Source organism: Salminus brasiliensis, chromosome 4 (assembly GCF_030463535.1).
Source record: "Salminus brasiliensis chromosome 4, fSalBra1.hap2, whole genome shotgun sequence".
NCBI lineage: Eukaryota > Metazoa > Chordata > Actinopteri > Characiformes > Bryconidae > Salminus > Salminus brasiliensis.
The window spans coordinates 29,302,728-29,327,728 of NC_132881.1; the positions used below are offsets into that span (position 1 = coordinate 29,302,728).

The window sequence follows — 25,001 nt, forward strand, 5'->3', positions numbered from 1 at the left end:
TCGTAGTTGCTGTTCCAAGACTGGACAAGCTTTCCAGAACGCTAGTAAAGTCAGTCTAATCAGATGTAGAGCAGAACTTTGTCAAAACATATACATTAAGATTCTAATACCAGAGAACCCAGTCTAATTTATTATATGTGAGAAAGGTCATAATCCATGCACAATCCATCAGAGCAGCATTGCAACACTTTAACCTGAATATCCAACAAGTAGCAACTATGCAACAAACAAAGCCATCTGATTTCTATATCTGACATATCTTGACAAATCAAACATTGCAATCATTTCTGAATGAGTGAGTTCTGTAAAGGTTGTTCAGGCTAGCAACGGTTGCTAAGAAAGAACCCCCTGTAGGCGGAGCATGAATAAGACATTGGGGTTGTGGGCCCATGAGGTTCTTGGTTTGTTCATTGTAAAGCTAAAACACCTGGCTCACAGGGGCATGGAGTGGGGACAGTGGACAGGTGTTCGGTCAGTCTCTGGGCTCTACTTTACTCTGCTGTATTCTTGTTTGGGCTGAGGACAGTGTAGAGATGAGAGGTGTGGGGAGGATGCAGCAGCTAGACTGATACATGCAACATAGATATAGATATATACTATCAGCATAGAAAGAGAGAAAGAGAGAGAGAGATTAAGAGAAAGACAGAGAGAGCGTGAAAGACAGACCGCACTCTGGGCCACAGGGAACCCGTTTTTACTCACAATGTATCACTACCAGTGAGGGGTTTATATAAAGAGGCATGTTCCCGGGCAGCAAGGAAGGAAATACATCAAAAATTCTGTCAATTGTCATAAAAATAGTTAAAAAAATGAAGAACAGAAAAACAAACGTAAAAAGAACACAAACTTCCATTACAGCAATGGAAAGTCCTCTCTGTTTCAGTGAGGCAGGTTAAAAAAGACTTCTACTGAGCTGAAAACTTTAGTCTATAATGGGGCATATCAACGAAAGAGTATGAACAAATAAAGCAGCTTTGGTTAGACTGCAGTGCCTGCTGTATCAACCTCATCTCCAGGAACATCCAGCAGGCCATATTTAGGTTAAAATCTGTGAGATAACTGGAAACAAAAGACTCAAATGCAGGGTGTTCTTTTACAGTCCGCTGTTTGGACAGTTCAGACCCTCCGTCACTAAGCTTGCCCTGTGCCTGGCTGAAGTATTCATCCCGTGGCTAACTGGTCCAGACAAAAATATCTGCTTATTCATTTTTGTTTAAGTAACTGTCTCTAATATAAGGCCTTCTACTAGATTCTGGAGCACTGTTATGAGGATTAGATTGCATTTGAGAGAGTGGTCAGGATGTTGGATGATCATCACCCCACCTTATTCTCAACTTCCCAACCCATCCCAAAAGCATTGACTGGAGCACCATTATTCCAGAGAGCACAGTCCCACTGCACCACATCTCAATGCTTGGGCCTTTATATCCCTAAAGCCAGCATCTGGCATTAAGCATGGGGCCAAATGGTTCATGTTTTTGCTCCAGAGAGTCCTATTTTTATTGGCAGTACTTCTCTATGGGGAATAGACATGCTGTGTGTGTGCATTTGCACATCTCTGTCAGCAATGGGTGCAACTTAAAGTAGCTGAACTCATTCAATAGAAGGGATGTCCACACATTTTTTACTGCTGTGTAAAAACACAATTACAGCACTAAACTAACAGTGCATTATTGCTGCATGTTAAAACATAATGCTTCCATCTAATACGGCCAATAAGGGGAACAGACATGAGCAGTGGAGCTGAGACGTCACTCGACTTGATTGTTATTATTAAAGCAGTGGAATTAAACTAATGAAATACCTGCATAACTGCACACCTACTCAGTTTTCATCTAATGATGCACACTGCGATAACGGCTGACAATGAGTCTAACAGTCAGTGGTCTGAGCTTCTACACTGAGCAATACAAATCTTCATGACTATCTCCTTTCTACTTCAGTGCTCTCCTGTCAGACTGCGTTCTGGCTGGGCTGAGGTGCTGGGAGATGACAGTGGCGAGTCTGAGCAGCACTAGCACCGGGCTCTCCGGGTAAACAGGGTAGATATGATTAGTAAAATGATCGCAGGGCCAGGAGTGAGTGTGTTTGCGGTGTGTGTGACGAGGGTGGGCCGGGGCTTTTTGCCTTTTGTTTTTCCACCTGACTGGTGCCATTATCTCGGCATCTCTCCCACTGATGCTAGCGTGGGCTGACAGCTTCTCTCTTCAGCCTCGCTAATCACGTCATTGCCTCTTCCCGTCTCTATTTCTCTCTGTCTCCTTCTCTCCCTCTCGTTCCATCATTAGCATGTTGATGACTAGCTGTCGTCTTTTTTTTTCTGCAGTCTTTTTCCCCCCACCTTGTCATCACTCATTGACCCTTTCTCCCCCTGCTTTCTCTCTTGCTCACTTTCTTAATAACGTGTGTCTCTCCATCTCCTTTTTTCTCCCTGTATGCAAGCCTGTCACTGTCAGGCGTCATTCTAAGACATTTCCTCTACTTAAAGCGCTACTTACTCCAGATGTAAAGGTCACCCCAAGCTTTTGCTTTACCAGAATCTTTAGCATCAGAGTGTTCTGGGTGTTGTTACATTTAACAAGAGGCACTGAGTGGATCCAAAGGGCTGTCCTTTCCAAACTTTTCAAAATAATAACCTTAATAAAATTGTAGAGGAAAAATACATAAATAGGGCAAAACTAATTGCGCTTACAAACTTAAATTATCAAAAAACAATGACTTATGATAAAAGTAAAGTACACACAATATAAAAAAAGCAAAAACAAAAACAAACTATCACTGATCCTATAAAGAACATCAGTATGGTCCTGTGGAGAGCCAGTGAAGTGTGAGAGGGGTGAGATGTCCTAGTGTACTTACGTCTCTTGCAGCCACACTTTTTGATCCTTTTGGGATCTGTGATGTCATCATGACAAGCTTTGCAGTAGAAAAATGCTCTGAGAGAGAAATAGTATAATAATAGATGAAACATGATCATTCTCCATTAAACAGGGTCATTATCAGACAATGCTATCAGAGGAACTAACTAGGGGTGCCAACATATCACCTTTTCCACCATGCCCACTTTTAAGAGTCTGTTTCTTAGGTCATTTTTCATTTTTTAAGGTACATTTTTGGTCATTTTGTATTAAATGGTTTATGATCCTATCATATTCAAAGTGAATGCAGTAGGCTACTGCTGTGGACCCTGGTCATAAAGTAGCTTGCTATGCTAACTCAACATTTCAATATTTAGAGCATAGCTAAATAGTTTCTGAATGCAACTCAAAAAGACTGTTGTGGGGGTTATTTAGAGGGTTTCGAGAGTGTCACAATAATTGGAAGTAGAGTAGAACAACTTGAACAACAGTGTTACAAACACAACACAAACAGATGTTTGTTTAGCCCCTTCAACCACAGACGCATGTCCTCTTCTTTGGAATGTGTTGGACAGTTATATGGTGCTCCACAACACTAACTGTTGTTTAAATGAAATTTTCTTCTTCTCTCAATTACTGTGACACCCTCGAACCGAGTATATTAGACCACTCATTACATGTTTATTATCTCTGTGGTTGTAATCTACCTCAATGGATTCGCTGTTCTAACATAAGGTAAAATAAATGTGAAAATAAGGTGAACACAATGCCAATAAATCTGAAAATGCTAAAACAGATAACAATTACAACAGATTTGTTGCTTGTGCACAGCCTGACCATACGCATGGTCAAGGGCTTCAACGCTACTGTTAAGACTCTTTGACCAAAGCTGCACATTCTCCATTCCTACCTAAATTTGTTCTGCATGCTGAACGCATCAATGTCTACTGAACCATATTAACAGCTTATGGTATGAACTTGTTTAGACACATCAAGGAGTATAAGGTAATTATCAGCTATTGTTATTGGCCTAGCAATTTTATATTATCGCTTTCCTTGAACAGATTATCTTGATTCAGTGAGAAACCTCTTTTTAAAGAAGGACATGAATACCTTTTGACCTCTTTGGCGTCACTGGCAATAAAGAATCCCAAGGTTCCCTCTTGCATCTTAACATGGTTCCCAGGGTTGATCAAAATACTGTTCAGTCAGAAAGAAGATCACACATGTTAGCGTAAAGCAAATAAAGCTTGCACGGTCAAATGCTCTAATCAAGAGGAATGGTACACACGTTTCTCCATCCTTCAGAGAATACTAATGGACCAAAAGAGCGTCTATACTGCACTGCCACCACCGAAATGACTTTTTTTTTTATTCCTTTGATCTGCTGGGAGGATGAAGAGCTAATCCTTTCCACACAAAACAAATAAGCAAGATACACAGTAGCACATCTGATCCATTTAAACTCTTTTCTAAAGGCAGTTTCAGGGTTTCAGGTTGGTCTGTGGGATGAAGTAAAAGAAAGAATTTGAATTAATTGCTTCAGTGAGGGTAGGGGTGGTTTTAGTTGGAGCGTTCTGATTGGCAGCTCAACTGAAACAGATGGTCAGAAGGTTTGCTTCAATACAGCCGTGGTTCACCTGTTTTTAGTACTGAGAAGTGGAATGTTAGGGAATGACCAGGCTGTTCAGAGTTAGGGATGCACCCTGAGCCTAAGAAGTCTAAGCTAACTGCACTGGTAAGCCATGGCATGCTGTAAAATGAGCTGACCCTGAGTCTGCACTGCTGGTTTGAACACTGCAGAACATTTTATTAGAGAGCAGCTATTAGCTTCTGACTTCGATCGAATAGGCCTAGGCTCATACAGTCAGTTCCCAACGACATGTACATGTCAAAGTGTTCTCTCTTGCTTGCACATTTCTACTGTTCACGTTTCAGATATGCCAGTCAGTCTTCAACTTCATTGTACTCTAGGTGAGACTCCTCAACATGTACATTTCTCATTCAAGTATGGCTTCCAGGCTTTGAGTCACATAGCAGCCCATTCCAAACAATATCATTCATTACTGAAGGTAAATGCTAGTCAAAACAGTCAACGTCTCAGTATGACCTCCCATTGTTCTGATTTGCACTGGCATAATTCTGCCAAACCTTTGGGTTATTTCTTTTTGGCTTATTTCTAGAAGCATGTTTATTAGGATTCAATGTAAAAGTTCAGTAGTGATGACAGAGCCACTACTGAGCCACTGTATCATTCCCCGTTAATTAGACAGAGACGGGACGACACAACACAGTCATTAATGCTTGCCTTTGGTTAGGAGTCATCAATGAGTTGAGTGGTGACTGTAACATTGGACAGACATCCGGCCTGGCCAGAGCAGCGAGGCCCCAGAGCCCAGATGAAAGGGAGAAAAGCTGGGGACCGCAGCCCACTAATGCATTACAGCCACATTAGAGTAGCAAGATATCCTGCAGTCTTACACGTGCATGCGGGTATATGAACAAGTAGAGATACAGTCTTGTCAAAGCGCTTTCCTCTGGGCTCTACAAACAACCATGTTGTCAAAAATGAAGACCAAAAAAAAAAAAAAAAAAAGAGGGGGATTTAATCCATCATAAAGCTGTGATGTTCATCTTAATGGTTAGCCTAGCAAATTAAAACTTTCTGGAGCTTTATATGATTAAATTCCCCCACTTTATAACAAGCAGCACATTCTGCATGCTCATCAGAAGATGACAAAAGTGCTCCTTAGAAGATGACAAAAACAAACTGACTCATTCACCAACATAACAACACACGTTGCTCCCCAAATCTGAGATTTTCTCTTCTTTGGAATAAAGCTTGGCTTAGAAATCCAAAGGGGGCCAAGCACCACACACTAAATGTGTCCCAATAGTTCAGCAAAACAGGCCCATAGTCTGATCAAACCTCATATTATGGGAAACAAGGCAAGCATCACATGTCTCACGTGACAAAGAGTGTTTAGGCATGCGGTTACCAAAAGTGTTCACAACCAACGGCACATTTAAAGAGAGAGAGAGCAGGTGCAGCCACCGCACAGCGGCACGTAGATGCAAACTGTTGCAGTAACTTCTGTGCAGTTGGATTGTTGTATAGAACACCAAACTGACAGGAAGTGACCTCACTTCATAAACATCTACTCAGAGACGCACAGGCAATAGGGTACATGATGAGTGACAGGTCCAGAAGACTGACACACATTAAGACACACATACACACACACACACAGGGGCATGTTCACCCTCTCACACATCCTTTTCTCTCTTATTTTTTACTTTTACATACAAACAAAGCAAAAAGAGACTTGTGCAACGCACTCACATACACACCCACACAGACACACACACACATACACACATGCACATGTGATAAGGTGTTAGAGTGGCAATGGCAGTTAAAGAAAGATGGCTGTTAAGGACAGTGGCCTTGCCTAAACCCAATGGGTGCATCATGTATTATTATTTATGCTATTTGATGCCACATGGCTTTCTGAGCTTAAACGTGACTGGATGGGACAAATCCCACCTCAGTCAAAGGTTCCGATACTGGTATAAATCAAACAATGAATCAATCAATCAATAAATCAATCAACCAATCAGTTATGTTTCTAGTCTGGTCTTCACAGATGGTCAAGATGGTTCCATATGACCATTGACTCGTCTGAGCACTTCTCTTCTGTGTGTCACAGCATGCTCTTGGTTACGTGAGAAGAAACTTTAAAAACATGAAGTACTGTTTAGGATGGAGAAAAACCGCACATACAAAAACAAACACAGAAGGAAAGAACGAATTAGTTTGAGCAGATATGTGCAACAGCTGACGGACACTGAAAAAGAAGGTGGGGAATAAAAAAAAAGATGCAAATGAAAACAAACGAGTAAGAAACTAAAATCAGAAGACATGAAGATGATACTCAAACAGTACAGACAAATAAACGAGTGACTCAAATGATAAAGAACTACTGTTTCTGCCTGCAAAGAAGTTAGTGCATTAAGCACAAGGATCACAAATAAGAAAAGTAAGAGATTTTGGCCAGATCTGAGAAGGGGGGGTTGGTACAATATCCTTAAGTTTTATCCGACAGATGGAGGATCTAAAGTGCGGAGGGGTAAGATAATGAAGAGGGCATACCGCTTTCTGCTTCTGCAAACAACAAGAAAACATTACAAATCACACATTTATTACATGATGCCATGGACTTAAAAAAAGAGGAGGTGATGCTTAAAGTGTCAAATCATTTTTGTGCCACAATTGATCTTGCTCTAAAAGGAGGAGGGCTATGGCAGAGGTAAAAAAAGTTACTTTATAGTCACCTTTTAAAGACAATGTGTTGCTGGGCTGCTAAGTTCTTTATAGGGACAACAAAACATAATCCACCAGCATGGGATAAAGGACTAACATGATAAAGGAACAACAGGGTAAAGAACTGTGTTCTGCCCTTTAATGAAGAAACTATCATGTTGAGTAATCAAGACTCTTGTGGCAAGTACCTAATATACACCAACCACATTAAGATAGTTGGCAGGTTAAATGAGAATCGTTCACATCAGGTAAAGCACAGTACATGTGTTGGCACAACAATACTGGAAGAGAGGGACACTCTTAGGAATAGGTAGTATAGGTATCTAGTGCAGGCTGTACTGAACTTATAAGCTGAAAAGAAAGTTTTAATATGCCTTACTAAAAGTTTACAAAAATAATAAAATATTAAAACAATATTCTACACCCTGCAAACGTGGTCACTGTGTAACTGTGTAAGAGCATCAGAAAATGGCAAATTAAACGGTGGGGTTATAAGATCTGGACATCTAGGTATGATAAACCAGAGGGTTTAAGGGTTGCAAAGGCTATAACAAACAAAAAAATCAAAAAACGAAACTATGAAATCTACTGTTCCGACTTCACGCCACAAGTGATCAAGGCCAAATGGAACGATTCATGTTAAATATTTAGGTCTAGGTTTTTGGTCTTTTTTTGCCAGGCCAGTTAGGGTTTAACGTCACACTCATTAGTTGTTGTGAAATACAACAAATGCATTAGTAAGAAGTTATACAAAAACATTTGAAGACAGGTTGTGGATGTGGGAGGGGTGGTGGGATTTGGCAAGTTGAGGTTACTGAGACACGGAGTACTTCATGTTATTAGTTCTTATGGTTCAGTTAACAAAATGCAACAAGAGTGCTATTGATGGGAGGCTCTTTACTGCAGGAGTAAAGCCATCATCAATAGGTCACAGTGAGTTTGAGCAGATGTCATGGCTCTATCGCGTCACACTGACTCATACATACAGTCATCATCATCTGTTTTACAGTGAGGGTCGCCACCAGGGGAACAGCCTCCAGTGATCTAAACAATACTCCAATATGTGTGAGGGCTGAAACATGCTGCTACCACTGCAATGAGACAGGTACTAAAAGCCAATTCCCAACCAAAATACAAATTACAAAGGAAGAAATGCTGAATTAACTTTAACTTTGTTGTCAAAAAGTGAATATTCCAATTTTTGTAGTTAAATGTTTCAAGAAAGATTGCATTCATTGTAATTGTGGTTGTTTGGTAAAGGGGAGTGATGTGCTGGTGTGGGACAGTAAAGTGGACCAGTGTAGGGACCCAACTGCTTTGCCCCTCTTTGGTCAGGTAAACAATGTGCTGTAAAGAAATCAGGAGGACCAAATGGGGACAAACCTGCTTTCCCTCTGCTCAGACTTGTATTCAATAGCGATCAATAACAATTTGAGCTTCACATAGCACAGCCTGAAAGCAAGAGAGAGAAGAAAAGATCAGTGCTTTGCATCAGACGGAGCACCACAGCAATTCTATTACCTATAAAGAATTATACCACTATACAGTAAAACTACTGCACTTTAGCTATTAGCTTTACCATTAGAAAATAGCACAGTATTTAAGGACAGTAATCAATCATATTTATAATACAGAGCATTATGTATGCAGTGTGTTATAAAATAGATCAATGAAACATAGCTGTATAAGAAAAGTAAGGAAACCGTCTTACTTACTCACAAACTGTAGGAAATGAAAGCCCCACAAAGGCACTGGACAAGTACTCGGTGTACATTTCATTGGCCACACCCTCCAGGTAATACTTTTGCCAGGTGTCTTCTTCAATCTGTACAGCAGTGAAAGATGAATAAAAGAAGTAATGAAGTCAGTCCCATGAGTATGACTGCACACACATTTATAAATACAAAACCGGGTTATTCTTTATAAACTAAAACAAAAACTAAACCTATTACCATAAATATAGTAGACTATAAGTAAATATAAGTAGACTTTGAGTAAAAAAAACTACAACAAAAAAACAAGTTAAAAAGAAATAAACAATAAACAATAGTAACAAAAAACAATAATAATTGTATTTAAGTAACTGGGCACTATTTTGTTGTATTAGTTCTGTTAGGTCAGTAGACTGGAGGATATCTTCACCATGGTTCAGGTCCGGCGACTCTTTCTATGCTTTTTAATAAACTGTACTGTAGCAGTTCTGTCAAGGCTTACCACTGAGCTACATGGTAGAGTTCATGTTGGTTTATTCTTTAGATGATAGAGTTAGACACATCTATGCCTATATCTATGCCTATTTTTTACTCAAAGTCTGCTCAACATCTATGAATTAAATCTGACTTTCTATATTCAACATCATAGTTATTGGTTCATTTCAAGTCTACGTGTCCACAGTATTTGTAAAAGGGCAATTATACAGTAAACAGGCTCAATTGCTAATACACTATAACAACATAAGTATTGGTTCACACCTCTTAAGCACTGAGTCCAGGTGTTTTATGCAGTCCTATTACTACAGGTCTATAAATCTAGCCATGCAGTCAGCCTTTACAAAAACTTTTGAAAGAATAGGCCATACTAAAGAGCTCACTTCCACCATCAGCTGTAAATGGTATTATTGAAAAGTGAAAGCATTTAGGACCCACAGCACCTCAGCCAAGTGGCAGACCACGTAATGTTACAGAGCGGGGTCCCCAAATGCTGAGAGGTATAGTGCGTAAAGTCTCTAACCCTCTGCTGACGCCAAACCTGCTGCTGAAGCTGCAAAGGGGGCACTAACTCCATATTAATGACTATAGAATAACAATGGAATGTTATAAAAGCCCCGGTAGTTGTAATGTGCAGGTGTCCCAATACTTTTGTCCATATAGTGTATGCATTTCAGGGTGGTTTAATGTAAAATGTGTCAGTTATTTCTTTAATTATTATTTGAAAAATCAATACACAATAGCTTGGGAATGAGCTAGTGTTCCACAGCACAGAGGCCAGTGGTAAGGGGCATGCTGTTCAAGGCACAAAGTATTTGTCTGTATGGGTGTTGAGGTCTTGCTTCTTCATCATCCCCTCATTACACGTGTGTGGGGAACAGGGCAGGGCGAGCTTTGATAAGCAGTAGTGCCATTAGGCAAAACCCTCAGCCATTACTCTGCCATCTTCGAGCCAGCATCTGTCTGACAGCCAGGCTGAGCGAGGCTTTCAAAGCCGGGGCTTAACTCCTAAAGAGAGCTCCCCCGTCTCGGCTGGGCTGAGAGCCGCTCGCTTTATTCTGGGCTAGCATCTTTAAGGACTGTGCTAATAGGAGGGCTCTTGTCATCCTGCCCCTGAAGAGATGGCAGCCATTTACTTAGGGCTTCCTAAATTACCTCACACATTTTTGTCAGGCCTGTCAGACTGGATGTAAATGCTACAGGCATGAGCTTTTCCAGCGACGGAACAATTATTTCCTTGAGTTCCTCCAGAGAGCAGGAGGAACACTGTCTGATCGTCAGCGTGAAGAATTCGTCTGTTTACTGCATTTAAAAAAGCAAGACGCCTGGCAAAAGCTTATGGTTTACACTAAGTTATTGCTTCTTAGTTGGTTAATGGTCTTTCCAAAGGTATCTTCTACAAGTAATACAATTGCTATCTCCCAAACGGTATGAGTGTGTGTACATGCATGTGTAAGTGTGTGTGTCTCTCATTAACACCTCTCCATGCCCTTCTGGTTTGTCTCCCAAGTGCCCACTCAAATCAGCCCTGATTCCAGGCAGCAGAGCAGTCTATTCTAGCCCTTCTGCTTGAGCGAATCGGATGAGACAGATTGGTGATGCACTCTCACACATTGTCCTGTTGGGCTTTCGCTGAGGAGCGTAATGTGCCACTGCTGACCTATTTTTTTCCTAATTGCCTCCTTAATTAACGCGATGTGTTTAGTTGAATGACGAAGACTGTGGAAAATGACTTCTCAAGGAACGCTGTTTCCTCAAATGCACCAAACAAAGAATGCATGGTGGGATTACTTCGGGTGCACTGCAAATATAACTTTGAGAAGTTTCCTTACTGTGTTTTTTCCAATTAAAATGAAAGGATATTTTATGATCATAGGACATTTTATTTACTTTTAAGTCCCCGCAAAATGTTTTATTGTAGCCTGCATTTTCCCTTTTACTCGTAATAAATCTCTTTTGGCAGCGGGAGAGCACAAGCTTTGTATTGCAAAAGTGCAAATAACACACTCCATATGCCTCCGTCACTCCATCATCAGAATGGAGAGGGTTTGGTTCAAATATAACTTTTGGTTTTGTGTGTTTGTTTAAAATTACAGAGTCCACTTGCAGCATAATTCGGGCACATAGTTGGAAACATGGTCACACTGAACTGGGGACAAGCTGCCTCACAGGCTGTGGCTTTCTCCTAGTTATCATTAACATTCTGACAAATGCAACATGTAGTCTTTTCCTGGACTAATGGAAGAAGAGTATTTATAAATCCGGCACCATATTCAGGGTTAAAAGTACCCTACAACAACAACAGCAATAATAATAATACTATGCTTTTACTGTCATGTATACAGTGATTTGAAAAGGTATTTGCATTTTCTTCTATTTTTACATATTTATCAGATTTTAATTTCAGGTCATCCAACTATTTTTAATATATGGGATAAGGACAACATGAGTAAACACACAATACAGCTTTGTTTGGAACCTATATCAGTCACATAAAAGGTAATTTCCCTCTAAGCTAATAAAGCAAACAGTAAACTTAATTAAATTAGCAATTTTCACTAGCCATGCCCAGGTACGATTACAGCCACACCTGTTGAATCTAAACATCACTTCAATAGAACCTGTCTGGCAATGTGAAGCAGACTAGAAGTTCTCTAAAAAAACAGCACATGACATCTAAATAGGTTCAAATACGGATGCAAATCAAAGTCACTGAAATTGACAGGTCTGGAAAGACAAAGCCATTTATTAGGCTCTGGGACTTCAGCGAACTACAGTGAGAGCCATTATCTACAAATGGACAAGCAGTGTCCAGCCTACCAAAATTTCACCAAAAACGCAACAATGACTCGTCCAGAAGGTCACAAGACAACCCAGACAAACATGTAAAAAACCTGCAGCGAGGTTAAAGGTCTTCCTCAAGGGCACAACAGTGGTAGCTCATTGAACCTGGGATATCGAACCCACAACTCTGTAATCAACAGCCACTACCTCTCATACTTCCTCCTACATGTTTATTTTGTAAGAAGTAATGAATGAATATACAGTGGTTAAGTTGCACATTAAGCCTCTGTTACACCCCCCCCACTAAACAACAGCAGTAGCCTATTTTTAGTGTTCAAAACAGTATCATGAACAGCAGACGAGCTAATGCTGACCTCTACTTTTCCACGTTCAATGACTCGCCTGACAGATTTACAGAAGCGCTTTGATGGGCAGGGAGCACTACAGCAGGCTGTTTGAATTTGCGTCCCCATGTTTGAGGGAGAAGTTCTTTTCATTTAGAGCTGAGACCGTTTGTGTGCTGCAGTCTGGCATGGGTGGTCTCGGCCCTGTCTCTAGTGTTTTTATGAGCAGAGTGATGTACCCTGCAGATGTTTCCACACATACCACATTTTAACAGTCACTACAGAGTTATCCCTCATTTTTCTATGACATGAGAATGTTTCTCTCAAAGAGAAAAAGCTCAACCTTAATGTTAAGAGCTTGCACTGAGTCCAAAAATCAAAGCCAACATTATGGCTCCTCCTGGGATAGGAAATAAATTTCACGATCTCTGTGTGGCTCCACAATACGACTCTTATCCATCTGAATCAGTCTCTTTTCACCTGACACTGACCCCAAAAGTCTCCCCTTTATCAGGGTATCTATATTTTAAGGGTGATTGAATTTTAGTTTGGTTGGTTTGATTGATTAAGACATTTTACTACTAATAGTAATGTACTTTTCGGCTGTTGGCGTAACAGAATTAACATGGTCCCCCCAACAAAGATGGGATATTAATAACTTATTTTAGGTGTGTAATAATCATCAGTAAAATCTGTGGTTATAATGGTAATACTTTGTGTAAGAAACTAGTGCACAAAACTGTAGATAAAGACATCAGGCACAGTACATCTAGTGGAATTACACTGTTACATTCACTATATGGACAGCTCTTCTAATAAATGCAGCTACTTTAAGCTCATTTAGTCTCTGTAGAGGAGTACTGCCAATAGAGTAGGGCTCTCTGGAGTAGATAAACATGAACCCTTTGGCCCCATACCTAAAGCCAGGCGTGGGCTAGAGGGTTATCAAGACCCCAGTATTAAGCTGTGGAGCAGCGGAACTGTGTTCTCTGGAATAATGGTGCTTCATCCAATACTTTTGAGATGAGTTGGGGAGTTGAGGATGAGGTGGGACGGTGATTCTTTGCTCATTTTTGCAAGATTTTCCAATCCCTGTTTTATTTTTTTTATTAATTAAACAGGATGTTTCTCTTGCTGTATTGTTAAGACCTGTAATGAGCCTCATTCAAAAAGCAGTCTAAATTGAAACACTCATTATCACTTTAACATGAATGGTGCTGAAAGGCTGCACAGTAAGCGGGCCGAAAGATGCAAGTGCTCTGGTTTTTGTGACATCACAACCATAATCAATTAGAAATGGCCTGTTTTGGCAGTTCAGCTTCCAAATGGCCAGTATGGACTGAAACTTAAATAATACTTCCAACTCAAAATGGGATTGTCCATGCTATGCTATGGGCCGTTTGAAGGAGGTGTATATTTATTCAGTTAAATTTGAGAATTTTAGAGGACCCACAATACTCTGAAACATTCATTCATCCCCACACCCTCACACATTCATTCTAAATCCGCAAATCCACAGTCTGGCTGGAGACAGGCTGGCGTGAATCAGTTCCCTGTCATACACACCACTGCACTATTTTGATCAGATGTTTTCTCATCCATTAGGATGCTTCCTGTGACAGAGCTGTGTGTCTATGAGTGTGTGTGCAGCTCAGGCAGTCTGACTCAGTTGGGCTATAAATACAGATTGCTTTGGGGTGCTGCTCGTTGACTATGGAACAGACACATGGTTCACATTTCCCCGCTATATCAGCACGCAGGGGGACGGTAAATTCAGCACGAGAAAAACCACTAATTTACATTCGCGCCTCCGCAGTGCCATTGACTCATATAAATTACCTCATAATGGTGACAGCATTGCTGTGTTGCTGTCCTGAGCGGGTCCCAAATGAGACGCTGGGGCTCAGGAGATGATTTACATCACAGCATAATGGCCCCAGTGATTGAGCTGCAGTGGGAATGGACTGGGGGGTTGATTCTACTGTCTGAGGCTGAGGAAGGATGGCGGTGAGTTTTTTTTTTTTTTTTTTTTTGGCTTTTTTTTATCAGAGCCAGAGGACAGAGCTGACAGTACCTTGATGAATGACCTCATGGAGAAGAGGTTGGCCAGCATGGTGGACAGGCCCTGTGCCAGGCAGCTCTGGGCAATGAAGCCTGCCTTTAGCTCAGCCAGGCAGATCGCATCATCACCCTCCTTCCAGTTCCAGCTGGGAATGTTTAGCAGATGGGCCTAAACACACACGGGACAGGACAAGACGAATTCAAGAAGCCTTCCTTCTGCAATGTCTTACAAGTCTTTTTTACTGAGAAGAAACGTTTCATTATCGTTAGCATTACAGTTAACTCCACTTTAGAAGGAGAATACGCCTAAATTAGCAAGATTTCCCATCTGACAAATCACAGAACCATGGATTGTGCAGTTTAATCTTTCCATTATGGTGCAAAAGTGCAATACATGGCCATGTAACACGAGACCAGAAACACTGATGAGACTGCAATGTTACCTTGTTGTGGTACTGCAACATTTGAGTGATTATTCTTATCTTTGGATGGTAATTCTTGATGGATATAACCCTGCAATAAAAAAGAAAGACACCAGATAAGTTACGGCTCCAAGCTAAACCATATTAATCCTCCATCTCGACAGCTGAGCCTGTGAAAAGTGAGGTGAGAGTTGGGCCTGGGACATTCCTTTTGAACTCAGCTCTGTTTCGTTCTCTCCAGGCTCATAAAAAAAGAAGTGAGGAATTTATTTGCATATGAAGCTGCTTTATGCAACATTAGGACTTCATAAGATGAGGGTGTTGACGAGCACTCACATTCCAGCTTTAAAAAAAAATATTTGCTTTTCCTAGCACGTCAGGGCTGGATGGAAAGCTTGTGCACGGTCTGAATGAAGTGAAAAATGGGTGCCCTCACTGGCCATGCCCTCCCAGAGCAGCCTTAACCAGCTTGGAGAGGAGGAAATTCCTCTGAGGGCTTTTCATCTTGGTCCAGATCAAACATGTGTGGTTGTGGGCATTTAGCAGGGCTTGATACAGCCGTTTCTTAGTATTTCATTCACACCTCCTTTACACTGTGTGGAGAGGCAGGCTGACAGACCTCCACTCTCTAAACAACACTGAAACTCTCCTGTAGGCATGTGATACTACCCACGTATTTCAAAACAAAGGGAGCATTTGTTTGAATAAGAGTACATTGAAAAAACAAGCCAAAAGGCAAATGGTTAATGATGGATAACTTATGTTGTACTTAGTCAAGGTAAGAAAAACAGACAAGGAACTGACCTCATAATATTGGAGGCATCTTCAGCATCAGGGTCGGCACAGTATTTGTTTGCAAGAATCAAGCATGCGTCCGCTGACTCAATCTGAAGATTTCAGTGACAAAATAACACAAAGGACAAGAACATTTATCAAACTAAGACGGACATTTATCATAGAATTATCTCCACAGATAAAAGAGAGCATGTTACATATAAATATTTATAAATGATAATGTATTCTCAGCATCAGGACTCTCTATGTAAATATTGTTGGAGGATGACATATGATGAGCTGAAAAATTAAAGGAAACATAACAAGAGCAGATGCTTTTGGACAGATTAAGCAAACATCCCACCATATTCTGTGGTGTAAGAATGCTATGCAGGTCCAGCTGACCTTGATTCTGGATCAAGAACGCAAGAAGGAAATGATCCATGTTACTTTAAAAGTGTTCAGTATTCAGTATGTGCAGTACAGCAACTAAAGTGTCATCTGCATTTAGATCTATGGGAAAAGCATCAGTAAATAATTGGAAATCGTGGTAGAAAGCACTCATTCAGTGGATGTGATGCTTGCTCATTGGTGTGATATGTAAGGAAAAGCAGAAAAGTAGCTGTGTCAGCAAGAACAGGACATCCACAACCACACAGAGAGGCACATTTGTGAGTTCAGTGGTGCTGAAACCACAATCACTGATCCAGAGAGGTGTGGAAAAAGTGGTACAATCAGATCAGTCATTCTTCACCATATTCACAACAAGTGGGAGAGTGCATGTGCTGTGCACAGGACTGAATGCTTAATCGCAGCAGTGAGAGGGTCTGGTGGCTCTGTTATTGCTATCGCTAGGCTGCTACATTGCTATGGTGAAACACATTATAATAGCACCATGCCTTATGCTAAAGGGAAATAAAGCCTTCAGCATTGAGCTGTGATTCTCAATGATGGTGTTTTATCCAATTCTTTTGGAATAAGTTGGGGTGGTGATCGTCCAACATCCTGACCTCACTAATACTCTTGTTGTTTGATTTCAGAAGAAACAATAAATGAGCAATACTTTATATTTTTCTATCCTGGTGAAAGTGGTTTTAATTAGGATGACATCCACAAGGCATAAGGGCTCACAAAAATATTTTATGTAGAGTAAAAGAGATTAAAATCCCATTTGAACACCTGTGGGAGATTTTGGATGGACACTCTCCATCACTATTATAAATTATAAAAACTGGCGACTGAGGATATCTTTCAGAAAACAAAAATCTCCATCTATCCAGCATAATTCCAGAGAACCTATGCTGAGATGCACCCAAGCTGATGGTATGACACTTTAAAAAGATAATTACAGTCCATCCACCAATCTTCTTGTTTGCTTCCTCCTGGTCAAGGTGACTTGTGTATTGAAATTTGGTTTTAACATACAGTCATTAGCGGACGTTACCTTGACCCTAGCCAGATCATGTGGGTTGAGAACAGATCCTTGGTAGAATTCCACCTGAGTGAAGTGACGTTTGAACAAGGCTTCCAGCTCAAGATTAGGGGAAATACTAGAGATGAGAGAGAAACACAGAGAAAGTTGGATCTAAGGAGCTCTGAAAGTGTTTTCTATTTCTCAAAATGACACTAAAACCAGCCCATAGATAGAACAGAAAGGGACTTTCTGACAGCCACATATCTGAGGTTTTACTTACTTATGGAGAAAAACAATTTCTACATTGACATCATCCCTGTCCTTGTGTAGGAAGTCTTTAAGGAAGTTGGATACACTTTCGAGTGTGATATGACCACAGACCACAATATGCCTGCAAAGGGGAAAATACAGCTTAACAGCACAAAATGAGACAAAACTCAACATTTTGCTTAAAAAAACAGTCATAATAAGCCTTAAAATCGTTTTAGACAACAACATGGGTCTAAAGTTTTAGAACATCCACAACTTTTTCCTTGCACTGCCAAATACTCTCTTTTTTTTACATCAAATCTATAAACATGGTCTAACAGCATGAAAACATTACATTACACTTTGATCTAGCCTAGATATTCTTCAGTTCTATCACATATGTTATGTATTTGATTTGTCAGACATTCTTGGAGTGCAATGCATCTCAAAAGCCAAACCACCCTCTTGTGAGAATGCGTGTTGACAGAGACCTGTACGTCAATGCAAATTGACTTGCTAAAAAGTTTCTAAAGTGTTCTCTGGTCTACAGATGCTGAGAATTTCAAACATGACTTCAGGCTTTCTGGCATCTCCGCACACATGCTGCATTTTAATGTAAGGATATGTTGAATGCAACAAAACCTTAAATTCAGAGCTAAACTGGATTGGGACGGAGGTTGTGATACTTCAGGTTCTGCTCGTGGCCTTCTTCTTTGCCTACTGCTTCCAGACTCAGTTCTCCTTTTACATACTAGGAGCTTCTCCCGAAAAGTTACTACCCATGCGGTAGTATGTTTTTAATGAGACAGTACATGAACACACACTGTGTCAGGTTTCCACTTAAGTACAGTGTTGATGGATCCAATGTTGATGGTAATTGACTTGATTGGCCAGTTCTGGTTATTGGTTGTAACATAGTGGTCATCCATGTTTGGTCAAAATACTGATGTAAAATGCAGAAACACACACATGGCCAAGTTTTCAGAGACGCTGCCTGAAGACATTTGAGTCTATCATTGCAACTTTGACAAAATAATAGCTATTTCTGATGTGGTGTTCAGTTCCTTCTCAGAAGGACGTCTACAGGCAAACTTCAAAAACTGAGCGAGCACACTTTTGGCTCTCTGAAGAACCTTCAGGAAAGTCAGAGAACAATAACAGTGCTTTATTTGTTAACCAAATTTCCATGCACGAGGTCTGCAGGCCAGCTCAAATCCCTTATTGGATCTCTTCAGAGCTGCTGCGGTCGAAGTCTGAGGAGCTACAAGCACACTCAATCATCGGCCTAAACCTGTGCCGCAAGTTACCCCTATGAAGACTTTGCGTCCTTACATTTGGACGAGGAACATACACATATGTCCAGCCTTAACCGAAACTGTGTGTGTGTGTTTATTCTCAGGTGTGAGAGTATGTCTTTTGTGATTTTTTTTTTCATCTGAAGGCGTCTGTTTGCACTCAAAAAGCCGAGCCCTGCCAAACAGCAGGAGTATCTGGCTAGAAGGGAGTGGACAAATGTGCTTTTATTGCAGCAGTGTCTGGATGCTATTGAACATAATGATCTTCACAGATCTTGCCTCTATCCCTCTAAGTATTTTAATGAGCAGTGGTAATTGCATGCTTGGCTGTCCTGAGATGAGAGGACTCTGTTGGGTTGATGGCTTTAGGAGGAGCTGGCCGCATCTGGAAGAAGAAGGGTTTGATGAGGCCCACATTATTCATGTCTTCTCATTCCAAAACACCCTCTTTAGAGGTTCAGCTAAATCTGTATAACACTGATATCACTTTTTTTTCGTACAATGTAACAGCAATAAAGAGTTTCCGAGCTCATGTCAGACATCCTGTCTCTGTGTTTGGATGAGTTGTCAGTGGTGTGTGACAGTGCTACTGATTGTATTTCACCACCATGGAAACACTCTTTCAATGCTTACGATATTGACAGAGAAAGTAATAGTGCAAAGGCAGGCGGGAGAGCTTAGAGTAAAGCCTGATGTCATTAGAGGCTGCCAAAGACCTCTTCACTTTTCCAGTGCTAGATCTACAATAGCAAGAGGGTGGTGTGTATTCCCACTGTTTTACAGTTAACATTCACACACAAATCAATTAAAACACACTACACAGCAAGTAACTCACAAAATAATTAAGTAGTACTTAATAATAACCAATTATAAGGAGCTTCAAAGGTCTGATAACTGATAATATAGGCTGATGTTAAATGATCCAAAAAAACTTACAGTGCACTTCAATAGTTTTAGTTAAACAGTGCTCAGAGGTCCCAGAGAGCATAACTGGCCTGATCGTGGCTAAATGGACGGGATGGCTCTTGTTCCCTCATCACTCGAGGCTAGATAGTGTAGGTTTCTGTTAGCTAATGTTAAAAGAATTAGCATTTAGTGGATTTAGTTTGTTCTCGTCCAAGCATGTCCAGTTCAAAATGAAATGTTTGGCTTGCTTCATGTGACTCACATGCTGAACACATGCTAGCCTTTACCGCCCCAGCACTTGTTGAATAGTGTGAAATGGGGAGTCCAATGATTACTGGGTATAAACTAAAGATGACTTAACTGGGTAGAAAAATTATGAAAAAAGTACTTTACTGACTTTCAGTTATAATGGTGAATTGTCAAATATGTATACGATATGTAATACAAATATTATATAGATCACATCCTGCAGCTTTGATTAGATAAAAAGCAATCTTTTAATTCACTCAAACCTTAATGCATAGGATGATCAGTTCCTGAAATGATAAATCTTGTTAGCAGTATCACAATACATCGTGATATACTGAATAAATAAATAAATAATACATAATAATAATAAATAATAAATCCTAGGGATCTTAGTATCAGGCGATATTATCAGTCAACTGATATATTAGTCAGACCCTAGTACCCTATTATAGAAACACATTATTGAAAGAAGTGGCTTAACTGTTAAAGTAAAATCTACACAGTTACACAACATTATACAGAGAACAACACACGGTGGAGAGAACACTTGGAATTACAACGTAATGTTAAACACGATAAGATGAAAAAAAATAATAATAAAAATGGCACAGACTCAGCAAGCAAATGCACAAGGGCAATCATCTGGCATGCACAGTGAAACATGCAAAAAACTGCACTCAAAATATGGACAACAAATCAAAGCAACAAAGAATGAAAGAAAACAAAAAAAGACCAAAAGCTCGAACATCAGCATCAGCAGCGACACCATCTTTACTGCTCTAATCCTTAAACTGGTCAAACTGTAGCATCAACTGGCCAAATCCTGATTCGGCACAGAGAGTGAGTTCTCCACTGACAGCAACATCATCGGCCATTAGTTCTTGTTTCCGTCATGTAATCGTCTCTGTGTTAAGGCGAGCTGTCAATATATTATGAAGAGGATTTTTGGGAAGTGTTGTGGATGGGAGAGGTGTTCTGACCGATTAAACAAATTCTTCTTTTTAATATTAGTCATTTAAATTTTAAAAACTACTAATAAAGCAAATGTGCAATATGCAACTATGGTTAGATCTTTGGATTAATTCATTAAAGCAACATAATGTAGCAATTTTACCTTTACCTTTAACACTGTTTGTAATAATACTCTGAAATGGAAAATGGCTCTGTCACTGCTTCTCTAGGCAGAGATATTATACTGGGTCCTAAAACTCTAACAATTCTACCCAAAAAATCAATTAATACATTTTTATAGTCACAGGTTTTTAGAATCGTCCTTTATTTTTAATCTTAATAGACTACAACATGCTCATATTGTGCAGATTTATATGTCATTTATAGTTTATTAGTATTAATAAAATCTCATTTTAAGCATAAACATTTTAGGTGATTCTGAAGAACATACACAAATCTTTGACTGGTACTGTACTTGACACATTATTTGTTGCAATAATAAAGTGCAGCTTTGGCTCAAATCAACAGGGCCAGTGACAATTTAATTACCCGGCGGCAGGTGCACCTTCAAAACATATATAAACCAGACGCCATTACATATAAGCTTTAAGGGAAAAGTTCAGCAGTATGAACGGTCCCATAACACTGAACGTCATTAGGCCTGCTGCAGGGGTCTTATTTTCCATATCAACCCCAATAGAGCAAAGGAGACCCAATGAGTAATCTTCCACTGATCATACTGCCGTTAGTGTCCTAAGAGAGTCATGTCAGTAATGGCATTTACACATGCCAATCCCTTCTCCTCTACACCAGAACTGAAATACACACACGCACACACGTGAGAAAGACGTGGGCCTGCATGTCTGAGCTGTCCCGGCTCCGTAGTGTCAGTGTAGCGAGGCAGCACACACACTCAGAGGAGGCGTATGAGCTCAGGGTTCAAGCAGGGTTTACTCTACTCTCTGCTTCAGCGCTGCTCTAATGGAAACCACAGAGAGTCGATCCCCTGCCAGCAGAGCACTGCTCTTTATTACAGCTATACATCCAGCGTCAGCTCTGTCACTGCTCTGATGGCTGAACGCTACGCTGCACACACTCTGGCGTCCGCAGCTGCCCTGACCCCTGCGTAAGGCATGGTTTCAATAGAAGATTATACATCAAAACTGCTCCCTGAGTCGGCACCCATACACACTGCTGGACTTGATTGACCTCAGAAGAAGGTAATTGTTGGGACCTCCGCGCAGAACGTTATCCCAAAGTGGATATGCCAATTTTATATAGAAAAGTTCAGAGAGAGAGAGTATAATCACATTTCACGTGACATTTTAAACAGGAATAGAAGGTCTTTCGCAAGGCTGAGATAGTGGAAGAAAAAGCTGTATTGTAAATATTTCCCCCTTGTCAAGACAACAGTATGGGCTGCAGATGTAGACTAATGAAAAGGTAAAAGATATCTTCAATATCAAAAAATCGGACCCTTCACAAATAACGATAATTCACATTATTGGCACTGTTCTATTGTCTTATATACATATAAAATATAGTATATAGTAAATATTTACACATTAATCAGCCATACATAAAACAACCTGCCTAATATTGTGTAGGTTCACTAAAACATCTCTGAGCTATGGACTCCACAAGAACTCTGAAGGCATCCAGTGGTATCTGGCACCAAGACTTTCGTAGTAGTTCTTTCAAGCCCTAAGAGGTGAGGTGGGGTCTCCACACTCACAGATGCACACCTCACAGATGCTTTATCAAATGTGGAGGCCTAGTCAACAAAGTCACTATAGAGCACTTCAGGTAAGTACTAATCACTGTATATATACCCCACAAGCTCTGCCATGTCAAGGCATGGACTCCACAAGTCCTCTGAAGGCATCTGGCGCCAGGAGGTTAGCAGCAGATCCTTTAAGTCCTGTAAGTTGTGAGGTGGAGCCTTCAGGGACTTGTTTGTCCAGCATATCTTACATATATTAGATCACATTTGGTAGCCTAGTCAATAACTTAAACTATCTGTCATGTTTTTCAAATTATTGCACTAGGAGAGGGGCATTATCCGGGTGTACGTCCTTGGAGCGCTTTTGGTAGATACTAACCACTGAATACTATGAACCCCACAAGTCCTGTTGGATGTTTTGGAGATAATCTAGCCATTATTGTCTAGCCTTCACAATTTGGCCCTTGTCAAAGTCTCTCACATGTTTTCCTGCTTTCAACTCATCACTCAAGAACTGACTGTTTACTTACTGCCTTATATCTTCCACTCTATGGAAGGAGCCACTGTATCCAGATCAGAAGTTATTCACCTCATCTGTCAGTTATAATTGGTTTTAATGCATGGCTGATTACTGTACGCATAGCAAAGCAAATATAAAGTAAGTAACTATCATAAATAAAAACATGCTCATATTTAATTCAGAAACCATTACCAGATTATTGCAAATATTCCAAGTGTTCCATTTTAGTCTACTTATTTAAATGGTTGTATTTTTGTATTGATTTTTTATGTGCATATGTATTGTTTTTTACTTACTAGTGTGTCTAGTAAGACAATGATAAAAAGAAAAATTTAGTACTCATACTAGTACTCATCATTAAACATTTTGTATATATATTTAAATATGTATGTTTATATATATTTTTTCTAAATACTGCTACATTTATTTTAAGTGCTTATTTCAAGTCCTTTTTTATTTATTATTATATTACATTGTGCTTACATTCATTAGACATTTTATAAAGTACATCTACTACACATATCTTACTTTATAGGTATACCATGATCTGCTCCTGTAGGCCATCTGTTGCAGAATTTTTCAGCCACGCCCCACCTTATTCATTAACAGCACCACAGGTCTACCACTGACTGGATATTATTTGGGTGGTGAACCATTTCCAGCACAGCAGTGGCACCAACATAGTAGTGGCATTTGGAGTGTGTAAAGTGCAGTAGGTGTGGTAGGCAGGAAAGTAGTTCGTGTACCTAATAAACTGCCAGCTCAGTGCTCATGACTGTATTTATGAGTGTAGTGTTAATGCTGCATTACACCGTAAAGACTCAGAGGGTTTTTTCCCCCCACCCTGATCCCTAAGGAAAAGTGCCGACAGAAGAAATAAATAAATATCCTGACACATTTATTTATATGTGTCTTGATGTGTCCATTCATAAGCGCACACTTGCGTCCATATTTAAACAATAATGCAAAGCCCGGTGCCTGTCTTTTTGCTCGGCCACAGAGCTGGATCGCGGCCGTCTCTAATTGCAAACATATGTCTGCATGGCCAGAAAGAGAGAGAGAGAGTGAGAGAGAGAAAAAGAGAGAAAGAGGGAAAGGCCAAGAGAGTGAAAGAGAGTGAGAGAGAGAGCGAGAGAGAGTCCTCTCTTCTGACAAGCCCTTCTCTCAACACCAGGCTCCAAATCCAACCACAGGGCTGGGGCCAAACATAACATTTCATCAATCTTGTTTCACTGACAGGGAAACAGCATCAAACAAAGAGGCTCCTAATGGCTTTACTCTCTCTCCGCTTAGTATTTGCCCTAAAACTCAAGATGATGAAAGCTACTCATGACTGTGCGCCTATTTCACATTGAGACAGAGACAGAGGAAAGACAGAGCGAAAGAAAGAAAGAGACGAATCAGTAAAAGATAGGGATAGAGAGAGAGAGAGAAAGAGAGAGAGAGAGAGAGAGAGAGAGAGAGAGAGAGAGGCTTCACTGTACAGGACATCAACGTTAAACGTGAGCACTTGGGGAGAATCGCTGTGCTGATGACAGGGCCGTGTTTGAGCCAGAAACGAGTGAGTGTTCAAAACATTCACATTCAGGGGCAACCTCTGGAAATAAAATCATAAAAAATAAAAACAATACTAATAAAAAAAAAAAAAAACAACTCTACTGGACATAATAAAGTACCAAGCGGGGCAAAAAAGCAAGCCAAGTGCAATTGAGAGGCTCCAATGTGCGAGCTGAGGCATCCAGGCATTCAGGGTGTGTGATCTGACTGAAGATCAGGGCCAGAGTCATGTCAGACAGAGATGAGGTGATGGACACACACATACACACGTACAGCCGAGGAGCAGCTTTTCTCACGGCAACATGCATGGCCGCTGAAAAAAGCCAAACACACCTCTGAGTCACAGAGAGCATGCGAGAGATG

At 40.4% G+C, this 25,001-nt stretch overlaps 1 protein-coding gene across 16 annotated transcripts in view; it reads right to left on the reverse strand.

Annotated features, from left to right (window-relative positions):
- kcnma1a (potassium large conductance calcium-activated channel, subfamily M, alpha member 1a) overlaps positions 1 to 25,001 on the reverse strand; it is a 199,751-nt gene that overhangs the window by 49,024 nt on the left and 125,726 nt on the right. For 9 of the 16 annotated variants that reach the window (XM_072677908.1, XM_072677903.1, XM_072677899.1 and 6 more), the window contains exons 10-19: positions 17,469 to 17,579; positions 17,219 to 17,324; positions 15,805 to 15,887; positions 15,022 to 15,091; positions 14,592 to 14,747; positions 8,898 to 9,007; positions 8,566 to 8,634; positions 7,012 to 7,023; positions 3,972 to 4,058; positions 2,860 to 2,936 (exon numbers count right to left, since the gene is read on the reverse strand). In XM_072677908.1, coding sequence (XP_072534009.1) covers positions 2,860 to 2,936; positions 3,972 to 4,058; positions 7,012 to 7,023; positions 8,566 to 8,634; positions 8,898 to 9,007; positions 14,592 to 14,747; positions 15,022 to 15,091; positions 15,805 to 15,887; positions 17,219 to 17,324; positions 17,469 to 17,579 — 881 coding nt within the window. Of the gene's footprint in view, positions 1 to 702; positions 712 to 2,859; positions 2,937 to 3,971; positions 4,059 to 7,011; positions 7,024 to 8,565; positions 8,635 to 8,897; positions 9,008 to 14,591; positions 14,748 to 15,021; positions 15,092 to 15,804; positions 15,888 to 17,218; positions 17,325 to 17,468; positions 17,580 to 25,001 lie in introns of all 16 variants that reach the window. The other 7 variants (XM_072677904.1, XM_072677900.1, XM_072677897.1 and 4 more) reach the window with 2 other exon arrangements.